Source organism: Penicillium mononematosum (assembly GCF_028829835.1).
Source record: "Penicillium mononematosum strain IBT 11891 chromosome Unknown utg000002l:1.0-8112719.0:1.0-8118358.0, whole genome shotgun sequence".
Classification (NCBI taxonomy): domain Eukaryota; kingdom Fungi; phylum Ascomycota; class Eurotiomycetes; order Eurotiales; family Aspergillaceae; genus Penicillium; species Penicillium mononematosum.
In genome coordinates, this window is record NW_026643272.1 from 7,003,144 (window position 1) to 7,024,368 (window position 21,225).

Genomic DNA, 21,225 nt, shown 5'->3' on the forward strand with positions numbered 1-21,225 from the left:
TGTATACATGCTGTATATAGCTATGACGGTAGTTAGGAATGAATCCATTAGATGATATTGCAGATATACATTCCCTCTTCCATCCCGAAAGCCAAGGACAATAACCCAAACTATGATTTATGTACTGCACTTATGTACATTTATGTGCGGAGGTCCTCCAGGGCTGACCATACAGAGCCTTATCGCTCTTATCGTGCATCTCAACAACCTGCGCGCCAACATACAGTGCACATCTGCACTCATGACTGGCTGCACAGCGTATTTCTGTTACTAAATTGCCACGGCCTGTATCCTTTCGGACTACATCAATTCAATGTTTCATCTGAACCATGTTCATTTGTATCTTAAAAAAGAAGCCTCTCAGACTTCAATGAAAACCTCAAACAATAAGTTCCCACCGGGAAACGAAAGAAATGGGTGCTAAGTGCCCAGCACTGGGAATCAATAATCAATCCACAAAAACAAGAATAAGAATCAAAGAAATCCATTGCGCCACACCCTGCCAGTAAAACGAACGCCGATGCAGCACTTTTATGCTGTGGGAGAGACGGGACCTGTGTGGAAATTGTCCCAACGAGAGGATCAAGACGCCTTGAACGGACAAGGACGAGTTGTGTAAAGGGCAAGGAGTGGTACATGTACAGACAAAAGAGAATATCGAAGAAAATAGAAAAGATGGGGTAAGAAAAAAAATGAAGAGACAAATGTGGAGATGAAGATAGAGAGAGGGACCTATGCAGCCACATTGGTACGAGGATAACGGCCAGGCATCTTCATGTCCAGGGCAACAGTGTTGTCTGTATTGGAACGCAGCAAATCGGACGGAACCTTGGCTGCACTGTCTGACTCAGGACCTTGGTTGATAGAACCATTCCCAAGGCCATGGGTCTGGGTCTTAGGGAGCTCGAGCTCCTGATCATCTACCGAGGTAGGATTGGTATTGTTTGTGAACTCAGTCGCATTAGTGTTCGTAGGCGCCGTAGAGACACTCTCCCGGCGATCAATCTGGGCAGGAGCCGAGTGATCGCGACGATCAGCAATACCGACACCCGCGATGGCAGCGAGGGAAGCCTGGTCCCCATCAGACCGGATCTCGCGGTCATCCTGGTTCGAGTTTTCCAGCTGCTGGCTCTGCCTCTGCTTGGCCACTATCACGGACGGGCCGATCCAGTCGCCGTAGTAGCTATCATGTTGGGTAGCTTTAGGGCGGGACTTTTCATTGGCCCCTTCGTTGGACCCGTAGCTTTGGTAGGAACTGTCTCCCTCGCGGCTAGCTACTGGTCGCAAGTTGTCATCAACTGCACTGGACCCGTCAGGGAAGGACCCAGTAGCTCCTAACATGTCTTTGCCAGCGGAGCTGTCCCCGCTGGAAGGTGACAAGGGCGCCTGGAGGTTCCGGTCAAGTTGGACGTCGCTGGGAAACGCCCCTCCAGCTTGGCGAGAGGATGTGGGTCGGTCTTGAGCCATGACCGCAGACCCCGCGGAGTATGGAGTGCGGTCGGCTTCGTCATCTTCCATTACCTCATTGTTCGTCGACTTTCCACTCACGCTGCGGACGTGCTGTCGGACGAAGGCATTTCGTGCTTCCCCCGTCATGTTGCTCAAGCCCTCGATGTCTTCATACCAGGACATCATGGTTTCGTGAGATTCGGCGCGGAAGACCCACGAATGGCCTCGGTGCATTGCGCCGGTCTGTCGACCCTTCAGCATGAACTTGTGGGAGCTTGAATCTTCCTGCGAGTGGGAGCCGAGTTTCTGCTCTGGCAGATAAAGCGACATAACAGGCGTCTGCCATGCCACACGATCCGCCGACTTGAACTCGTGCAGATGCGTCGGCGACAAAACATACCTGGAATTGATTAGGAAATGGCTTCAAACCGCACAAAAAAGGGGTGCTCACCAGCCAGGAGTATAACTCTTGAGATACTTGCTCTTGCGCTCCAACATCCCAGCCCTGACTTCGGCAGCTGCTGGATGACCCTTGCCAGGGTAGGTGATGCTCTCCACATCCCGGAGAGGAATCCGGGGTCAACGAGCTCATCTGTGTCGGCGACAAACTGGTTCCACTCGTGATCCTGGGGCATGGAGATCGGACCCGCCTGAAGCTTCTCAACAGTGTCAAGAGCTTCATTAGCTTCGCGTCGGAGGATACTAGCATAAGCATTGTATGCTTTCTGGATCTCGCTCACTACAATCCCCTCCAGTTCACGACCAGAGTTCTCCAGGTTCAAGAATGCCTATGAAAGCAACATTAGACAAGCAACTAGTATGGGGGGGAAGCCATCACAAACCCGATGCAAGTAGTTCTCCTCCTCAATCTGTTTCTCGACCTGTTTCTCCACGTGCAGGCGCAGGATGAATGGATCACCTTTGCCTGATGTCGCAGAGGCATCGGTATCGACAAGCCCAAGAGCCTCATGCAAGTTTCGTACAGATCTGCGCGTGCCGTCGATCTCCTTGTCGACGGTATTCTTGAAATCGCCCGAAAGACTCTTGATCTCCTTAGTCTTCTTCTGGAGATCGCTGCGGAGGCCAGTCAATTGACTGATGACCTCGACCTCCACTTCAACAGCTTTATTGGCCTCGGTATAACCCTGTCGGTGGAAATTCTGGAGGATCTCCGTCGCATCGGCCAGACCACCCGACTGAAGCAAACCCGGTGGAAGGGTCTGGTTATTAACGACACTCGAGGCGGAAAGGAACAGCTTCGCTCTAGTTTCGTATGATTTCTGGACCTCCTTAAAGAATAGAATCAAGTCCTTCAGGAGCTTGCGCCAAGCTATAAATCCCCTGTCAGTAAAATATCCACAATCCCGCACATGGACGGGAGTAAAGCTCACCTCCAAACCGATTTGCCAGTACCTCGGTCGGGTTGCCATTTGTAGGGACCGGAGTCACGAAAGCACTGCTGAGATCGTTCGAACCCTCGGTGTGGTACTTTTCGCGATCACCCAAGCTCAGACTCCTCACACTTCCTGCGCGCATGCTTCTCCGGCTCCCATTGCGCCGCAAGCTCCCCTTCTTGCTCAGCGAGGCCTTCTTCCGCAAGGTACCCGAACGGGATGGGGTTGGGGAGCGCACGTGCGACATGGTGGAGGCAGACCTCTGCATTCCAGCCGGGCCGTCAAACACCGAGCTGCGGTGACTGGCGGTATCGAAGTCCTCTTTGAACCGGGGGTTGTGGGGAACCTGCGACGACTCGAGGGCGCCGGAGCTGTAGTATGCTGATGTGCCGGCGAAGGAATTCGGTCGTGACAAGGTAGAGCGCGGGCCGTACCCGCGACTCAAAGCCCCCGGATCGTTGGGGTGCGGGACCATGTATGCATCCTGTGAGGGCGTCTGTGGCCGCGCGGCCATCGCCATATCTGCGGGAACGTGGGATTTTATGGTTTATGCAAGTTTCGGAAGATAAGTATCGAAGCAGAAGATCGAAATTTAATCGAAGGTTGAGAGTAAGAAATTTTTAAAGGGAAAGAAAATACGAAAATCGAGGATAATAGCTCCAAGAGTTCACAGGCCTAAAAGTGGCGTCTTTTTGGTTACCTAGCGAACGGAGCAATTGTATGCGGGGGAGGTACTGAAGCATAAAATTTGCCCCACTCAGTTTGGAAAAAAAAAAAAGAATTTGGAAAAAAGAAAAGGAGAAGACCAGGAGAGATTGGGCTGCCGATATAGGGCAGAGCTGGCAGAGCTGGGGAATTAAAGCGTAAGGAATTTCTGACGATGACGTCTACGAGATGCGAGATGGTGACGAGCAAACCTTGGAAGAAACTGGGCTCTCGGGATGTCCGGGACAAAAGGAGACCTCGGGAGGGGAAAAAAGCCATTTGACTTCTATTTCTCTATATCTTCATGGTTGACGTACTGGATCGGAATTTAACGCCGTCTAAAAGTATTTCATTCGAGTTACTGCAAATGGTAACAGGGACTTCTATACATCATTTATATGGTTGCCTGTAGGGAAAAGTGGCTGAGGGACTTCCGCCCCCTAAAAAGGAAGAGAGAGACTATTGGAATAAGATTATTATTGATGTACATGATCCACTCGATCTGTGGCTCATCGATGGGAAAAAATAAAAGGGGCTGATAGGTACACTCCCCCCCTGATCATCTAGTGATGAACAGTGCATGACGTTGGGATCTGGGGGCAGATCAAACTTGGAACGTTTTCCCTTCTACCTACGGAGTATAATATACATACCTAGGTAGGTACCTATATCCAATGTACAATTTCCCGGCTCATTCGGAAGACTACCTCTGGTTCCGTTCATGCGTACCATATTTCCTCTGGACTTCTCTATCTGAACTGTTGTTGTAAGTAGTCCCGAGGTCCAGGGGAATGGTTGCTCGTCATCATGTGATATATACATGTAGTCATCAAGAAGCATCCATCCCGGGGCCATGGATGTCCACGGGTCAGGTGATATCAGGTCCCTACATGTACCTATTCTGTCTTTGACGTATGACTTTAATAAACTGGTTTAGCTAGCTCAGAATTGACCTCGGCATATAAGGCACATTATATGCAAGACAACACTCTAATTTTCTTTTCAGGTGTCTTTTTAGAGACCTTTCTTCTTGCTGGTGTTAGCACCTTCTAAAGCACCATGGATGTAATGAAATGAATAAGCACTGAGTACGTCCCTCGGTTGCGACTTCCACGCCAGCATAAAGTGTACTTCGAGGAAGGACTGACCTGTGCACTAAGCCATTCCAACTCCCTTCCTCTCTTAACCCAGAACTCATCCCTCTCGATGAAACACAACTGACCAAAGTATGGGCTGAACTATGTCCCGAGTTTGAGGCAATGGCACCGTCACCTCTAAGCCAACTTGCTATATCGTTGGCATCAACTGAGTCTCGTGTGGAATCTAACGACCCTCAGAAGTCCGAGGATCACCTCACTTGACGAAGCAACAGTCAATCGGCTGCAAACGCCTCGTGATTCATACTTCCAGTGGACAGGAAACAACAGGCAACATCCGGGGTATACAACACATCAACGCCGACGATGTTGACAAAAAGGCCCTGGACTTGGAAGTTCTCGGCTTGGTGTAAAGTGGGTTGGAACGAAAAGCCGGAATGGCCACCGTGCCTCATGAAACTCTCAGATGAATGGGTCTACCCCTACAAAATCTCCCTCATGAAGTTGCACGATGCAATGTGGCGCATCGATTTCACGCAAAACCATCAAGGCGAAAAGCGACTCGTGGATATTAACGAGGAACATGAAAGCAAGAGGCTTAAGCAGCCCTGGAGGATTCGACGGGGATGGACAAGGCGGGAAAAACAGTTGGCAGCAATCTCGATTCCCAGCAGAACCGCGATCGGGCTTTCAGAGACGAGTGGGGTTTAGGACGCAATATGAAGATGCAGGAAATTGACCGTCATTGACGACTCTACCAATTGTTATGTGCTTGTATCCTGGTTTCTCAAGGCTTTCAGATGGAAAGAATAGAGATTTCCTAGCACGACCAAAATAAAGTGACTATTGGTTAGGCTCTTACGGAGTACGGGCGCATAACATGTTTCTTCTAGCTTGGGAAGTATGTATCTCGAAATCTTCCGCTCGTTTGATATACCCGCGCTGTTATTGGCTCCCGGGTGGTCCGGGGGTATCCCCTCATTTGGAGTCTTGTTGAACACCAGTGGTACATGCCTGCATTAAGATCAATCTTTGTTGAAGTTCCATTGATGCCAATGCTTCTACAGATCTTATATTTTAGATTTGATTGTGTGGCCTATTCTAGCTAAATAGGTTCACAGCCCGGTATACCTAGGACTGCACAATTGTAGGTCCAAACTTGAAATGTGTATTGTTTTGAATTTCCTGGGGACTGAAGGAAACCACATCGGATGGGCGTGTCCATGCGATAGGCAGCGTGATATGGGGGGGATAATTTACACAAAGCAACGGGAAAAGGCGGACAGAGAATAATATAGGCTTATGATGCAGGAACTGGGGATGTGGGAACCTCAATGCCGTAGTTCGCCTTGAGACGCTCCCGGCGTCTCTCTTCGTAACCAGGGCCGTAGATACCTAGTGAAATTAGTACTCGCAGACAATAGCGCTACCCGGATAAGAAGCACATACCACGTCCTTCACCCACTTCCGAGATGGTCTGCTCTCCGGGAGTCTGGAATGCCTTGCGCAACGCCGTCCGGCGGTCGAACTCGTCCACCGATGTGTCCTTCTGGTATCCAAACAGGGTGCCACCGGTGTACTCGAAGGCGGTCATGGCAGACGACAGGGCGATACCGTATCCGAGCACAGCGGGAGTGTGCGGACTGAGGTAAACCCGATTATTAGCTTTAATTACATAACCATAGACTCAATTGAATTCAGAACGTACCTCGGAGACCGAGAATGGCACCTGAGAAGAAGCCACCCAGAGCGACGTTGTAGTGGTCCTCCTTCTCACGCAGGTTGGCGGAAGCGGTCTTGATGAACTCATAGGTACCACCCATGGCCGCTTTAACATGTCTAGTTTAGCAATTGATCCATCAATTCATATAGAGAAGCCCATACCAAAGGTAGTAATGGTACCACCGCCACGGACGAAGACGCCCAGAGTTCCGACGTTCTGTTTGGTGAGCGTGTTCTGCACAGCGGCGCGAAGAGACCGACGCTTCCGGTCAGCGCGGTGGCCTTCATGGCTGCCGAAATGGCGTCCTTGGGGTGATAGCTGTGATCTTCGTCGTGGTGCGCCATGATGTGTCTGTGATAGCAGGGATGGACTGCTTGCGGTACGAGATGTGGTTGGCGATAGGATTTTGGAAGTCAGCTTTCTGCCATCCCTGACCGCCACCGCCCACCATACCAACGGAGCTCTACATGATTATGTTGATACTTCTTTCACGTCGAACGTTTTCATTCATTTGTTATCATCGAGAATCCTCTTAGATGCTGCTTGTTATTTTTTAAGAGTGACTTTTGATCTCAAAACTGTCCACTTTCCAGAAGAGAGAGTTCCAGAGCTTGCCACTGCTTGCTGCCAAGTGCAGTGGGCTCCCCCGCTGTCTCTCCGCATACAGTGGCGATTTCATCATTTGTCAATATTGCCATCACAGCTAAACTGTTACATTGCGCGCTTTTGTGAGCCTCGATGAGAACCAACCCTTTAGGAGAACCAACTCTGCCATAGCATCAAGACGAATATCCCAACTGTGCGAGGCCTTCAGGCCTGAACACCGTACTTCATGGCGTCTGTACAGAAGGCCGGTAAGGCAGCAACCTGGATCAGCAAATCTGGAATATGATTTGAGCAAATGCTTACGACTGTTTTTCATCAATCATATAGGAAAGACCGCGCCGCGTCTCATTCATGATGTCCAGCTGTATGACGCAGTACACGAACCAGACACAGGCCGTAATCTCCTCTCAGAAACTCCGCCCATTTACCCAGAAGGCTACAACGGCCCACCCGGATTCATATCACCGGAGGCATGTCGACACAACTATGTTTTGAAAGAAGACCAGACCTTCATGTCTGAGCCAGAGCACCGGAGAAGGCCAGGCACATCGTCCAAGGTCTCAGCCATATGCGCAAAGTGCCGTTATCATCTCCAAGTGGTGGTCAACTACACCAGCCACATAAGCACATTCAGTCAGAAACAAGGGAAACACTTGCATCATTTGGTCTATCAATCAGGACGGCAGAAGAATGGCCTTGGGTTTCCTGAAGAAACTCCTAAAGGGCAGGTTGCGGAGACGTACCACTACCAATGCTCCTACATCTCATGCTCGGCTATGGTATCTTTGCGGATTCTTTCACCAATTCTGAGACCGGAATCCATCCGCTTGTTGACCGATAAAGACTTGTTGCGGAAACGAGCTGAAGAGGCCACTGCAGCGTATGCTGAGTCCATGGAAGGCATGGGTGATCCGCAGCCGATCAACGTATTGGATAACCTGCGCCTGTACATTACCAACGCCCTACGAAATCCACAGCGCAGCAAGCCCATCTCCTCCGTCAATAAGAGATTCATGCATTCTTTCGGCGTGGAAGGTGCTGCTTGTAAAGAATTACTTGAATTTCTAGAATTCATGTACAATAAGGTTCGTAGTAATTACACTGTCTTCTAATTGTCCACTGATCTCACTTGGTTTCGTGCCGCTGACGAATCGATTCAGGACACCGGGGCATGGCACCCGCCTAAACCGACCACTAACGCCGAAAAGCCTTACCAAGACACGATGCGTCTCTTTCTCGACGACTTGCTGCATGAGTTGCTAGTCCTGATACATCTAAGATCAGTCTCGGAAAGAAAAGGATTCCAGATTCCCAATCTTCCTTCCTCCGCCATCCCCATTATTTCCTGCGCTCTAGAAGCGCAAGACTGTTCGTACACCGTGACCCTTACCCCTAACAAATCTAAACTAATTTCTGCTCCAGATCCGGAAGCTATGCGTTACAAGGAATTCGAGATGCCTCATGCTCCGTTTGTACACCCTATCTTTGAATTGATAGAACTGGATCTAACCCATGTTTCCTTAGTTTTTATGAAGACTTGGGGGTGATGGAGGATATGTCGTCGTCAGCTGTGGTCGAAGCATACGATCGACAGGTCTTAACCGATCCTGGCAGGACCCCGATGTACTTGTCTGCCCTCAAGGCTATCGGCTGTCTTCGTGGTGGTCAGGACAAGGAAGTCATTGACATAGCTGTCCAGGCAGCTTATGAACAAGGAAAGTACGCCGTTGAGGACGTTGTCGGCGCGTATCAGTACTTTAATCTCCACTTCGATGATCCAAATCTCACGGAAGACAGCATCATTGGCAAATTCTACGCCTTCGTCAGCTCGACGACGCAAGATACTGAGGCACGTCAGCAGTTGTGGCGGATTGGCGACTCCAGGGGAAGCTCGCGCATCAAAGCGGCATCAGAAGATCGTGTGTTGATCCAGTCATTTTGTCTCCAAAGTCAAATGGGTGCTAATTTTAACAACAGGTGTTTCTACTGTTGAACAAGCGAATGTCTTCTTGGGGGTCGAGAATCAGACCCCCGATGATTTTGTCATGACTATGTACACCGCAAAGGTGTGTTTTCTGAGCGCTTTATTTGTGGGTTGAACGCAAGTTAACATTGGCATCAATTAGGTCAATGACAATCCACTTACCAAAGAACTGGCGAAACGCGCCGTGGCACTCATCGCCGAGTCCCGAAAATCGGTCGCACTGAATCATTTCATCAATACTGGAGAAATGATCGCGGGTGAAATGGACATTGGTGATGCCTACCGTCTACTCCAAATACCCGATCGAACTGTTGATGATGGAGCAATCATAGCCGCATATACAATCTGCGTCGATGAAAAACCCAGGGGATGCCGAAAAATACAATCAGGCACTGACAATCATTGCCAAACAACTGGACAGCTCAACGTTGAGGAATATGGCAGGTATCTCCAACGAGCCGGATAGAAGCATGCAAGATTGGCCAGTTGGACTACAAAACATCGGCAATACATGCTACCTCAACAGCCTGTTGCAGTTTTATTTCTCCGTCCGTCCCTTCCGTGAATTGGTCTTGGATTATGAACGCTTCCAAATGGATCTCAATGACGAGGAAAGCCTCGCAAAGAAACAAGTGGGCTCGCGAAAGGTGACGAAGAAGGAGGTTGAGCGATCTCAGCGATGTAAGTTGCTTTTTTCGGTGCCAAAGGCTATGTCCCTCAAGCTGACCCTTTCCTTTTGCAGTCCTTAATGAGCTCCGGACTTTGTTCCGTAGCATGATCACCTCATCAGAAATCTCGGTTACTCCCGGCCACGAACTTGCTCGGTTGACCCTGATTAGCCCAAGCAATGAGGCGGCGATACGTCGTCGGTCGACGATCACTGCCACTGAGACCCGAGATTCTCGGTGATATCAACGGTGCTCCTATTCTGGGACCCCTTGGGCCTCCACAGACCCTCCTCGGGGGTCGTATGGAGCCAGTCTCATCATCTAGTCAAGCTGATCCCGCACCTATTCAAAACTCGACCGTGAGCGATGACGGCAGCGATGCAACGTTGGTGTCTGATAATAGCATGAACGATGCACCTGGACTATTTGTTGAGGACAAAGAGAACAACCCCCCGACTTGGACCAGCTGTCGGATCAAGCAGAGGCAGGATCTCCCCAGGACATGAATATCGACACAGACAACATTGCATCGGCCAATGTACCCCCTGCCCTCCCTCCTCGGAACGTCCCGCAAGTTGATCGGGAAAAGCAATTGAAGGAGGAAGTAGAAATTGGTGCCCAACAGGATGTGACAGAAGTCATCAACAATGTTCTGTTCCAGAGCCAGTGCGCCATCCAGCCTCGAGAGATTGGCGATGACGGTGAGCAGCTTGACCAGGTCAAGGAGTAAGTTATGAACAGTCGTCTACTAAAGTACCTATGTTAACCCTCCCGTCAGCTTGTTCTACGGCCAGACCCGCTCTTACATCTCCACCGAGAAAGGCACACGTTCGAAGAACGAACGGTGGTGTGATATCAAGGTTGATGTTGCTCACGGATCTCGAAACATCTATGATGCCATTGATGGGGCATTTGATATTCAAAAGATTAGTGTGGACAACTCTGTGGCTGAGCAATTCGCTTCCATTAGCCAGCTTCCCCCTGTTCTCCAGATCCAGGTGCAACGGGTCCAGTTTGATCCTGTGAAGAAATGCTCGTTCAAATCTACAAACCATCTTGGGTTGCTTGAAACTATCTACATGGATCGATACATGGATACCAAGAATCCCAATATTGTGGATCGACGAAATCAATGCTGGGAGTGGAAGGCATCTCTGAAAAGGCTCGAGGCTCGTCGGGAAGAGCTTCTCAGAACAAAGGTATCGAATACTCTCAGTCGATGTGCCCCAGGTCTATATAGCTAATATTTTTCTTTTCTACAGGAGGGTGCGGGCGTCGACGTGGCAACATTGTTCCGTAGAGCCAAGACCGCGCTACAAGATGTAGACTCTATCGAAAGCGACACCGAGACCGGAATGGGATCTGATTCCATGGACGCGGTGGCTAGTACAGAGTTACTGGACAAACTCGAGTGCCTTGCCAATAAAGCAGAGACCGACCTGCAAGGTAAGAAAGAGTTCTAATACCACGGTTTTACGTGGAACAGGCGTGTTAACCTTTTCCATAGCTGTCGACCAAGAAATCAAGGATACGCAGACCATGATTTCCAGCCAATTTGCCGATTTCCATCAACTCCCATATCGACTGTACGCTGTTTTTGTGCATCATGGGTCAGTCTCATTTGGCCATTACTACATCTACATCTTCGACTTTGACAAGAATATATGGCGCAAATACAACGACGAGTACGTCACCGAGGTCCAGAATGTGGATGAGATCTTCAAAAACGACTCGACCAACAACCCTCCGACCCCATACTTCCTTGTTTATGTCAACGATAGCATGAAAGACCGTCTGGCAAACCCCGTCTGCCGTGTGATATCCGACAACATGTCCGAACTTCCCGATCTGGAACCAGCCATCACCATGGAGGGTGTTCAGGCCACTAGCCCTGCGCCGGACGTGAATATGGAACCTCCATCCTACGAGGAAGCGTCGGCCATCAATGGAACTCCAGGTACGGAAAACATAAAATCCGACACGGAGACCACAACATGGCCCCGTCCTCGTCCTGCGACTGACTCGGAGCAGTATTGGTAGATTCCAATGTTACGCCCGTCGATGCGGAAGCTGTCAACCCTCTGAAACGCAAGAGTGTCGATGAAGTGAAACAAACCCGTCCGACTTAGTTTCTTACACTGCGTGGCACCCACCTGGACAGCATGATAACATGATTTGCATGATTTCTCGATTATTTTATGTCTGCACGTGGATATTACTGCATTGCGAGGTGTGAAATGTTTTTTGTTATCCAGCATGTACATACGCTGAAGATACCATGGAGTACTTGTAGAGTTAAGATAGTCGAAATTGATCTTTCTCTTTATGTTTGACCATTTGAGCCCCAGTTTGTTTCATATATGTACTTTGCTACCTTGCTACTACTAACGTTGTTACTTTGTTACCCCGGATAAACGTATCAGGTGACTATACGAAGCTGACTCAGCACAGCCGATTTCCCACCTGGGCAAGCCGCGGGAATCGGATACGGATCGGCTGTGGATTTCGGCAGCGGCAAGAAGAGATGTCAATCGGTCTAGGGGGATACTGAAGGCAATTAGAAGCAAAAAAAGAATGAGAAATAGGTAGAATTTGCTAGTACTTGACTTGGGATATCCCTAATAGCTAGCCACCAATTTCACAGGCTTCGGGGGGTTAAAAGTATTGAATTCAGGGCAGTTCATAGAGGCGGGAGAGAGCCGGGAATCCACATTTCCGGGGAAACGAATATCACTTCGGGAATGATTCCGCCTTCACTGCCGTGCGGGAATATAAGAAGTGGCGATTGCCGCTGCCATGGGCATTGATTTGATCCTTTTATACCTTGCTGCGGACTTGGGGTTTTATTAATATAACATCTAATCTCTTATTTGGAAGTCCTTCGCTATGCCTTCGCAAGTGGCAACATGCCTGCGCCTCGCGCGTCAGTTCTCCGCCAATCCTGTCCAGGTAAGTGATTTGCCAATAGCTCATGGCGCATTTCGCTTTTCGAGCCGCGGAGACTGACATGTCTTTTAACTAGCACCAACGTTTCATGGCCCGCGCATTCTCCAGCAGCGTCCGCCGAAGTGAGATCAACAAGGTGTACCCCTCCGCCGAGGTAGCAGTCAAGGACATGAAGTCCAACTCGACTCTGCTCGCCGGTGGATTCGGGTTGTCTGGTGTACCTGACTCGCTGATCAACGCTGTACTCGCGAACCCCTCTATCACTGGCCTGACTGTGGCCAGTAACAACGCTGGTGTGGACGGAGCTGGTCTCGGTCTGCTCCTCAAGTCTAAGCAGATCAAGAAGATGATTGCTTCTTACGTCGGCGAGAACAAAACCTTCGAGCGCATGTACCTCACTGGTGAGATCGAGTTGGAGCTCAGTCCCCAGGGAACTCTTGCTGAACGATGCCGTTCTGGCGGTGCGGGCATCCCCGCATTCTACACACCCGCCGCCTTCGGTACCGTGGTGCAGACCGGTGCGGTGCCCCTACGACACAACGCTGATGGCACAGTCGCAAAGTACAGCGAGGCGCGCGACACCAAGGTGTTCGACGGCAAGAGTTACGTCATGGAGGAGGCGATCAAGGGTGACTACGCTTTCGTCAAGGCGTGGAAGGCCGACAAGCTTGGTAACTGCCAGTTCCGCTACGCGGCCGCCAACTTCAACGGTGCCATGGGCCGTAACGCCAAGATGACCATCGTCGAGGCTGAGCACATCGTCGAGCCCGGCGAGATCGAACCCGCTGCCATCCACCTGCCCGGTATCTACGTCAAGCGTGTTATCCAGAGCACCACCCCCAAGAATATCGAGAAGTTCACCTTCGCCAAGGAGGAGGGCGCTGACACCTCTGCTCTCGGCAAGGGTGAGACCGCCAACAAGCGCGAGCGTATCGTCCGCCGTGCCGCTAAGGAGTTCAAGAACGGCATGTACGCCAACCTCGGTATTGGTATGCCCATGCTTGCTCCCAGCTTCGTCGACCCCTCCGTTGAGGTGACCCTGCAGTCCGAGAACGGTATCCTCGGTCTCGGCCCTTACCCCAAGCAGGGTCAGGAAGACCCTGATCTCATCAACGCTGGCAAGGAGACTGTCACTCTCAAGCCCGGTGCTAGCTGCTTCGGCAGCGACGAGTCCTTCGGCATGATCCGCTCCGGCCGTATCGACCTGACCATCCTGGGTGCCATGCAGGTCAGCGCCAAGGGTGACTTGGCCAACTGTACGTTTATCTCACTTTTCCTCCGCTTCATGCATATAACTGACATTCTCGCGCAGGGATGCTCCCCGGTAAGATCAAGGGCTTTGGCGGTGCCATGGACTTGGTCTCCAACCCCTCTGCCACCAAGGTCGTCGTGACCATGGAACACACCGACAAGAAGGGTAACCCCAAGATTGTCAAGAACTGCGAATTCCCTCTGACCGGCCCTGCTTGCGTCAGCCGTATCATCACCGACCTCTGCGTCTTCGACGTTGACTTCACCCACGGCCTGACTCTCATTGAGATCGCTGACGGTGTCACCGTCGAGGAGGTCCAGGCTAAGACCGAGGCCCCCTTCAAGGTCGCCGATGATCTGAAGCCCATGCTGTAAATTTGCATGCAGACTGTATGATTTGTCAAGCGTTTGTATATAGCAATTAGGAGTTCGATTGTTTCAAAGTTAGTGCATTCTCATGAATATATCCTGGATATGCATCAAGAAGAACATTGCTCTGAATAAATCGTACATCTGAGTAGAAAACATAGTAGGTATACAATAAAATGGAAAAAAAAGAGAAAAGGTATTGGTACACGTCATGCAACCCATCATATAAAACCCCAATAATGCTGACCCAATCCAGCTAGACAATGATAAATCAAGTATCCCCAAAGTTTCCAGCGTCAAAGAACCAGAAGTCTATACATACAGCAAGAATAGAAACATCACGTCAAGCGGATAATACCAGCCAACCTCTTCCGTAACCGGCCAAGCCAATCGCGGTTCGGCGCCTCTGCAAACTCACGTACGACATTGTCATAGTGGTCTGGGTTACTGGCCGGCCGGCGCAGCTTCTCCGGCATGGGATATTTGCGCGCGTAGCGGTTGTTCAGCAGCGATTCAAGTGCATTCGTGGAGGACTCGGAGATCGCTGGGCTGGACTTGTCTGCTTGGAGACCGGATTGGATGTAGTTTTGGACGGAGACTGAGGCTGGGCGGACTGCATCCGAGGGCCAGTGCTTGAGAATGTGGTCGAGGCGACTTTGGAGGGAGCGCGGGTTAAGGGTCTGGACGGTTTGTTAGGAAATTTGTCTTGGGATTGAACGTTGAGGGGGCTCGTCGATGGTGCTGTTTGGGATAGTTCGGGTGTTTAGATACTCACAGGTGTTTTAGACATGGTGGACAAGAGATATCACAAGATAATTGTGGTATAGGGGAAGGATCTTCCTCTGCAAGTTGAGGCAAAGACGGGAACAGTCGATTTTGGCCTGGCGCATCAGGCATCATCAGCCACATCCATTCCTGTTGCCTTCTCATCGACCCCGTCATTTTCCCATCCCCTTGTACTTGTGTGATAATCATTTTCGCATTCTAACCGAAGTCCTTTCTGTCCCATTTTACTTTCTGATTCTATTCAGGGTCGCTTCCCGCTCAGCTCGCCATGAGCTCGCAGCGCTATTCACGGGTACGCAATCCCCCGCTGATCCCCTATCAGAACGAGTCCCCCGGATGGAATCCCTCGGCAGGATACTGACCACTACATGTATAGGTGAATGCCCAAGATGAAGAGGAAGGACCACATTCCTATCCGCTGAACGCGCGACCCGAACACAACACCTCCTCACCTTCCTCTTACCGTTCCGGATCCCGCTCATCGTCGCCATCGTCGAGGCGGCTATTACACACCGATCCACAACACAACGATGATGAACAGACACTGGCCGATGCCTTCGGCGACGAAGACGAGTCCGACGATGATAATGAGCCGGATGACAGGCAGCGCTTGATGCGAGCCGACCCCGACTTCCGGGCTCCCTCGGATAACGGCCCTTCTGCCACGGCGTCCTCGTCGGAGTCGAGGGGCGATTCACCAGATCGGACTCAATCAGGGCCTTTTAGACGGCCGACCATGTTGCCGACTTTCACAGCACCAGCTTCTGGAGGGAGTCGGCAGATCGCCTCATCGAATGATGGAGTCTTTGCCAATCTTGCCGCCAAGCCAGAACGGGGTGAAAAGAATGATGATCTTCCTCCTGTAAGTTGACGATTGGTTCTCTTTGGTATGTTCGAAAGACTTGTGTACTGATATCTTATTTAGTCATACGAAGAAGCCGCCGCTGATGCGACACCGCCATACTGGGAGACCACCATTGTGGCACCTGGTATCTCTTCCGATGAGGTCTATGTCGATGGACTGCCTGTCGGATCTGTTTTCTCATTTGTCTGGAACGCCATGATCTCAATGTCATTCCAGCTTGTTGGCTTCTTGCTGACGTATCTCCTCCACACCACCCATGCCGCAAAGAACGGCAGCCGAGCGGGTCTCGGTCTTACTCTTGTTCAATACGGCTTCTATATGAAAGGCGGCAACGAAAGTTCCGGCTCCGACGGTGGAGGCTCAGAATACGTTCCTCCACCTGACCCCAACAGTCACAACTTCGACCCTAACTCAGTTAGTGAGGGCGGGGGCAATGGAGGGAGTGGCACCATGTCTGGCATCACCACCAGTGAATGGATTTCATATGTTCTCATGATTGTTGGTTGGTTCATTTTGATACGTGCGGTCAGTGACTTCCTGCGGGCACGACGTCATGAACAGCTTGTTTTGCAGAGCCCAGATCGCGGTCTGGGTGTACCAGTCATTGCAGAAGGCGAACGGTCCGAAACTGTGGTCTAATATCGGTATACATTGGGATTTTCACTTGGTTTCTTTTTCTAGGACGTGGACATGGACATGGAAATGTCTGGCGTTACAGCATGGAGTTTCTTTTTGTATCGACACCCCCAAGGAGCACTGCCTCCGGATTGCATTCCTTCAATTGTTTTCCTTTTCCTTTTTCAGACCATTCTACTTTTATTTCTGGCCGTATAGCCATTCTGAAGATACCAAATATATGAACCATGAACAACAATAGCAGTCATACTTATGTACGTAGTGTCAATACCCTAGTTCGAGTCTCCTACTAAAATGCCGCTAACGACTTCAGCAGCTTCTATAACCACCGCCACAGTTTCCTTGTCCAAGGTTCCCTCCATACTTAAAGCCCGTAGCCTATCCCCCCAAAATAGCCACCGCTCCCGCGTCAGCCCCTCCTCCCTCGGCCACAACTCCGTCTTCTCATCTAAGGCCGCCGCCCAGTGCCGCCGCAGCCCCTCATAGTCCGCCTCCCACAGTGCCCGGCCCCCATCCCGCACCCAGATCGCTGCTACTCGGACATCCAGCGCCCACACCTGCTCCGACGACATCCTATGGGCTTTTGGTGGACAGGGCTGAGGCCCCTCACGCTCCAGCACGTCGCGGCACGCATAGAAGACCCATATAGGATACATCATGTCTTTACCTTTGGTTGATTTCAGCAGCGCAGCCGAGAAGATGCAAAAGCGGAGAAAGTACTCTCCGCCGCTGCTACCCACCGTACTAACAGTCCAGTTGTCCCCCGCACCCGAGTCACGCACGCCATCCCAGTCGCGCCAGGCTTCGAGGATATCATGCACGTCGCGCCACTGCGCGTTGAACCGTGGCAGTGTCTGCCAGTGTATATTTCCATTGGCCCCGATGTAGCTGCTCAGCTGTCGCTCTGCCTTGGATCGTGCGCGTACGTTGAGCTGCGTTGGCGGCTGCGCATGGAGGGCATCGAGGAGGGCGAGGAGAGGCTCGTGCGATGTTGAAGAGGTGGCGACAGCCGTAAAAAAGGCGTCCCAGAGTTCCCAGAGCGCGTGCGCAGGGTCTGAAGAGGAAGCCACGGAGTTGACGATGTTGGTGGCTGTCTCATCTGGCGCTGGCGTTGATGAGTGTTTGCTAAGGGTTAGAAGGGCTTGGATTGGCGTGGAGAAGGCATTTGGGGGGTTGCTGCCCGGGATATCCAATATAGTTGTCATTGGATGAGCTGGAAGTTGGTGGGAAGTGCGCTGGCCGGTGGTGAATTCCTCTTAGTGATAGGCGTCTTTTGGCGTTTGGCGGTCATTTTGGCCCCAACAGCGGTAATTTTCGCCAATTGCATTGGTGACCTCGGGTTCTACCAACAATATTGTAGGTAGTTATAGTAGATCCCAACGTTATCGAGGCCTAAGGGTGCCCACGCGTACTGCGCCACGATAGGCAGCATTCTATATCCTTGTGCCCTTGCATCCCTTTGTTTCTCGCCTGCGCAACTTCACTCCACTGACGGAAGACAGAAAGAAGAACAGAAGAGAAAAGAGAAATAGACCAAGTCCTCTTTCCTCGGCGGATCAACTCCCGCCCACTGCCGAGAGCCCCATTGTTTATTTGCCAACCTCAACTCTACATACCAAGGTAACCTTTGTCTTTCGATATTCTACCTGCGTTTCTTGTCGGGGCGGATCGCGGCCTTGTCCGCAATGTCTACTATCCCTCAGGGCCCCGTCGAGGCACGTTCACTGTCGTCGGTCACCACTATCGCATCGAATCCCCCCGCCTACCCTCGCAATCCAACTCACGAGAAGCACGAACCGCTCTCTTTGTACATTGTGCGTGTGCCAGGAAGCAAAGGTATGAATCAATTCCACTGTATTGACACTCTGCTCTCCGTCTTTTGGTCTTGAAAGAACCATAATTGCGCCTTATTAGTGCTTTAACAACCAAATGAAGATAACCATAACTGACTGCTATTTCTATGCGCAGACATTTTCCTCTCACCTCTCAAACCCCCGACCAAATCCAGTGTCTCTGCCGAGGCGATCAATGCCTCTCTATACTATCTCCATGTCGCGACTCCCGAAGATGATACCCTGCTCCAGGAAGTGGAAGAAGAGCGAGAAGAGGAGGCCCAGTTGCGCAAGGAGCGTCTCGCGAAAGCGGGAGTCGACGACCCGGTACAACGCGAGTTCGCGCGGCTGAATAATGTGCGCCGGAAACCAGTTGGTGGAGGAGGGGACCTCAACACCGAGCCTTCGCTGGCACCGCCTAAACAGGATGCCACTGCTCCTTCCGCCTTGCCATTACGTCCAACCCCTGCGCTGCAGGATGAAATAGCTTCTCCGGCCTTGCCACCGCGTCCAATCCCTATGCCGCAGGATGACACCGCGCAGGATGCCGCTGCTCCTCCCGCCCTGCCACCACGGCCAGTACCTATGCCGCAGGTTACTGCGGAGAATGTATCTTTCTCCGGGACTCCGGTCGCCAACATGCAGCCTCCTTTGACTAATAATACGTCTGGAGGGGTATCAGTAGAATCGGGTGGTAAGAGCGGTGTCTCGCGGCGACCTTTACCTCCCTTGCCGCCTGGTGAAGAGTCATGGACCAATTCTGCAGCAGGCGAGGACCCGTCTAAGAGGACATCCCGATGGAGCGCGTTTACGGAACAATTGCAAAATCGGGGAGAGAACTGGAGGGGAAAGTATGAGGCAAAGTACGAGGCGTTTGGGGCTGGCCGTCATAGCCTGGACTCTAATAGACCGCAATTGCGGCCTCGTTCTTCGCATAACCGTACCGGATCACCATTAGGAAGCCCCGGGCAATCTCCTAACCGGCAGAGAAACGCACATGACGACCCTCCTAGCAATGCTGGCTTTCATATCACGCTCATCCGACGTGATCCTACGTCCGGTACACAATGGAATGTGGCAACTATATCAACCCCGCGAATGGACCGCAATGCCGTCGATATCGAGATTTCCACGCCGGGATATAACAGGTTCGCAGGCTCCAACGAGATGCCTTCATTATCCAGCCTGGCGGCCAATCTCCCGACGGGAATCGGGCGCCTACCCAACTCTGTCATTGCCCAATCCTTAGCTGCTGAGCAACCAAAGGAGCAGCCGACTGGCCCACGCAAATTCCACCGCCAACTCTGCGTATCAAAACCATTTGACGACTCCGTCGCCACAGATAGCAGCAACGGCCACAACCCAGATGGCCCATCCTCATCTAAGCTAAAAAGCGGCTACTACGTCTTCACTTCTCCCTGGAATGGCACATGTACCTTCACAAACAGCGTGAACGGCCGAAGCCTCAAATGCAAGCACATGATCCCAACACCCGGCGGCTTCGTCCCTCCCAATGGCGAAGCAGAAGCACCCCCCGCCGTAACCGTCGCCGAGCTCCGCTTCAACACCCCCTTCCAAGCAGCAAATCTCCACTCTCATGTCCACCACGCAATCCATAAACCCCACCCAAACCACCTCTCCCCCTTCACCCAAAGCCAAATTCAGACCCCGTCCCTCTCCCGCCCAAATGACAACCCAAACGACAACAACCCCAATCCTGAAGGAGGACCCCTCCACCCATCCTCCTCGAACAACAGCTTCGCAGCGGCAAAGCGCAACTCCCTCTCCCAATTCCTAAACCCAAACACCTACGCCCGGCCCCGCGCACACACGGGACCAGGCTCAGCCCCACCTCATCCCGCCTCGCCCCCCGCAGACTCGCGCGCAAACTTCAACCCCTCAACCCTCCTCCGCAGAACCTCTATGCGTGCGCAACGCTTCGCGCGCCAGAACCAGCTCCACCCGGGTTCTCAGCCCCACTCGCACCGCAGTACGAGTAATAGTAGCGGTGGGGATTTGGATTGTGATTCCGATGAGGATCGCTTGGACTTTTCGCTGGCGAGGGAGAATGCCGGCGGTGGGCTAAGGGGGAAGAGTGCGAAACTGGGGAAGTTGGTGATTGAAGATGAGGGGATTAAAATGCTTGATCTGGTTGTTGCGGCTTGCATGGCTGTTTGGTGGAGGGGGTATTATTATTGAGATATATTGATCTTGGTCTTGGTATTAAGAATTCCTGGCTAGGTTTATAGGTCTACTGGCTATAGTCGGTTAGTACGATGATATCGTATATGAATGCATGAATTTCATTTTGTCTGATCTGGTTATGTCTCCATCATATATGCTATTTCTCCAAGCTACAGAGTGGCCTCAGGAATGTACGTACATATGTACCTGTTATGTACCAGATTTTAGGCCGCGGACGCGGATTTCCTGGGGTGCCGCCGCTTTATAAGGGGGCTCTCCTGCTCACTGAGTATTTCACCGCACAGGGTGATTACTCAATGTACTCCAAGGTATGCCTAGTAATGCTCAGGTCATCCACCTGCTGGGCATGGATGCTCAGTGAGCGGGCTACTACCTTCCAAGGTTCTTACCTTGATAGCACTCGTACATATCAAAACCACCTGCGGACTTCACTGAGTAGCTACTGCATCAAGACATAGTCTTCAAGGGTAAGTTTACTTAAGATTGAAAGTGGAAGGGGTGAGATGTACTGATTGATGATGGCTCATATTTGGGTAACGTGGCTGGTACGCCGAACAAATATGAAAAAGATAGATAAAAAAGAAGTTCATGAGTGTGCTATGCTATAAATAAAAAGCCAAAAACTATTTGTGATTCATACATATACAATGCAAAAAGTTTCACTGCAGTAAGGAGAAAATCCAAAAACAAGGGACGAAAGAAAAGACAC

The 21,225-nt window shown here is 51.2% G+C and overlaps 9 protein-coding genes across 9 annotated transcripts; 5 read left to right on the plus strand and 4 right to left on the minus strand.

Annotated features, from left to right (window-relative positions):
- Nucleotides 1-732: 732 nt before the first annotated feature.
- Nucleotides 733-3,363, minus strand: N7519_004451 (SLM1 family PH domain-containing protein; the record flags this gene model as incomplete). Its single annotated transcript, XM_057291227.1, has 5 exons — nucleotides 733-1,849; nucleotides 1,901-1,954; nucleotides 2,008-2,237; nucleotides 2,292-2,779; nucleotides 2,841-3,363. The coding sequence occupies 5 exons, from the start codon at nucleotides 3,361-3,363 to the stop codon at nucleotides 733-735; spliced, it is 2,412 nt and encodes an 803-aa protein (XP_057152429.1).
- Nucleotides 3,364-5,098: 1,735 nt separating this feature from the next.
- Nucleotides 5,099-5,356, plus strand: N7519_004452 (uncharacterized protein; the record flags this gene model as incomplete). Its single annotated transcript, XM_057291228.1, has 1 exon — nucleotides 5,099-5,356. The coding sequence occupies one exon, from the start codon at nucleotides 5,099-5,101 to the stop codon at nucleotides 5,354-5,356; it is 258 nt and encodes an 85-aa protein (XP_057152430.1).
- A 589-nt stretch (nucleotides 5,357-5,945) lies between these two features.
- On the minus strand, nucleotides 5,946-6,712 carry N7519_004453 (uncharacterized protein; the record flags this gene model as incomplete). The annotated part of the gene is made up of 5 exons (XM_057291229.1): nucleotides 5,946-6,040; nucleotides 6,095-6,310; nucleotides 6,354-6,473; nucleotides 6,530-6,584; nucleotides 6,629-6,712. 5 exons carry the CDS (start codon nucleotides 6,710-6,712, stop codon nucleotides 5,946-5,948), a joined length of 570 nt encoding a protein of 189 aa, XP_057152431.1.
- Nucleotides 6,713-7,216: 504 nt separating this feature from the next.
- Nucleotides 7,217-11,666, plus strand: N7519_004454 (ubiquitin-specific protease UBP2; the record flags this gene model as incomplete). The annotated part of the gene is made up of 11 exons (XM_057291230.1): nucleotides 7,217-8,059; nucleotides 8,135-8,442; nucleotides 8,499-8,893; nucleotides 8,952-9,040; nucleotides 9,101-9,402; nucleotides 9,485-9,639; nucleotides 9,798-10,011; nucleotides 10,068-10,352; nucleotides 10,405-10,825; nucleotides 10,889-11,072; nucleotides 11,134-11,666. Coding segments are annotated over 11 exons (3,729 nt in total), but the record flags the coding sequence as incomplete, so codon positions are not given.
- Nucleotides 11,667-12,512: 846 nt separating this feature from the next.
- Nucleotides 12,513-14,198, plus strand: N7519_004455 (3-oxoacid CoA-transferase; the record flags this gene model as incomplete). The annotated part of the gene is made up of 3 exons (XM_057291231.1): nucleotides 12,513-12,575; nucleotides 12,649-13,828; nucleotides 13,885-14,198. The coding sequence occupies 3 exons, from the start codon at nucleotides 12,513-12,515 to the stop codon at nucleotides 14,196-14,198; spliced, it is 1,557 nt and encodes a 518-aa protein (XP_057152433.1).
- Nucleotides 14,199-14,530: 332 nt separating this feature from the next.
- On the minus strand, nucleotides 14,531-14,982 carry N7519_004456 (ubiquinol-cytochrome c reductase complex assembly factor 2; the record flags this gene model as incomplete). The annotated part of the gene is made up of 2 exons (XM_057291232.1): nucleotides 14,531-14,872; nucleotides 14,968-14,982. The coding sequence occupies 2 exons, from the start codon at nucleotides 14,980-14,982 to the stop codon at nucleotides 14,531-14,533; spliced, it is 357 nt and encodes a 118-aa protein (XP_057152434.1).
- Nucleotides 14,983-15,246: 264 nt separating this feature from the next.
- N7519_004457 (metal homeostatis BSD2 family protein) lies at nucleotides 15,247-16,482 on the plus strand (the record flags this gene model as incomplete). The annotated part of the gene is made up of 3 exons (XM_057291233.1): nucleotides 15,247-15,270; nucleotides 15,355-15,840; nucleotides 15,904-16,482. The coding sequence occupies 3 exons, from the start codon at nucleotides 15,247-15,249 to the stop codon at nucleotides 16,480-16,482; spliced, it is 1,089 nt and encodes a 362-aa protein (XP_057152435.1).
- A 269-nt stretch (nucleotides 16,483-16,751) lies between these two features.
- N7519_004458 (DUF3632 domain-containing protein) lies at nucleotides 16,752-17,684 on the minus strand (the record flags this gene model as incomplete). Its single annotated transcript, XM_057291234.1, has 1 exon — nucleotides 16,752-17,684. One exon carries the CDS (start codon nucleotides 17,682-17,684, stop codon nucleotides 16,752-16,754), a length of 933 nt encoding a protein of 310 aa, XP_057152436.1.
- Nucleotides 17,685-18,164: 480 nt separating this feature from the next.
- N7519_004459 (uncharacterized protein) lies at nucleotides 18,165-20,510 on the plus strand (the record flags this gene model as incomplete). The annotated part of the gene is made up of 2 exons (XM_057291235.1): nucleotides 18,165-18,315; nucleotides 18,448-20,510. 2 exons carry the CDS (start codon nucleotides 18,165-18,167, stop codon nucleotides 20,508-20,510), a joined length of 2,214 nt encoding a protein of 737 aa, XP_057152437.1.
- Nucleotides 20,511-21,225: the final 715 nt, after the last annotated feature.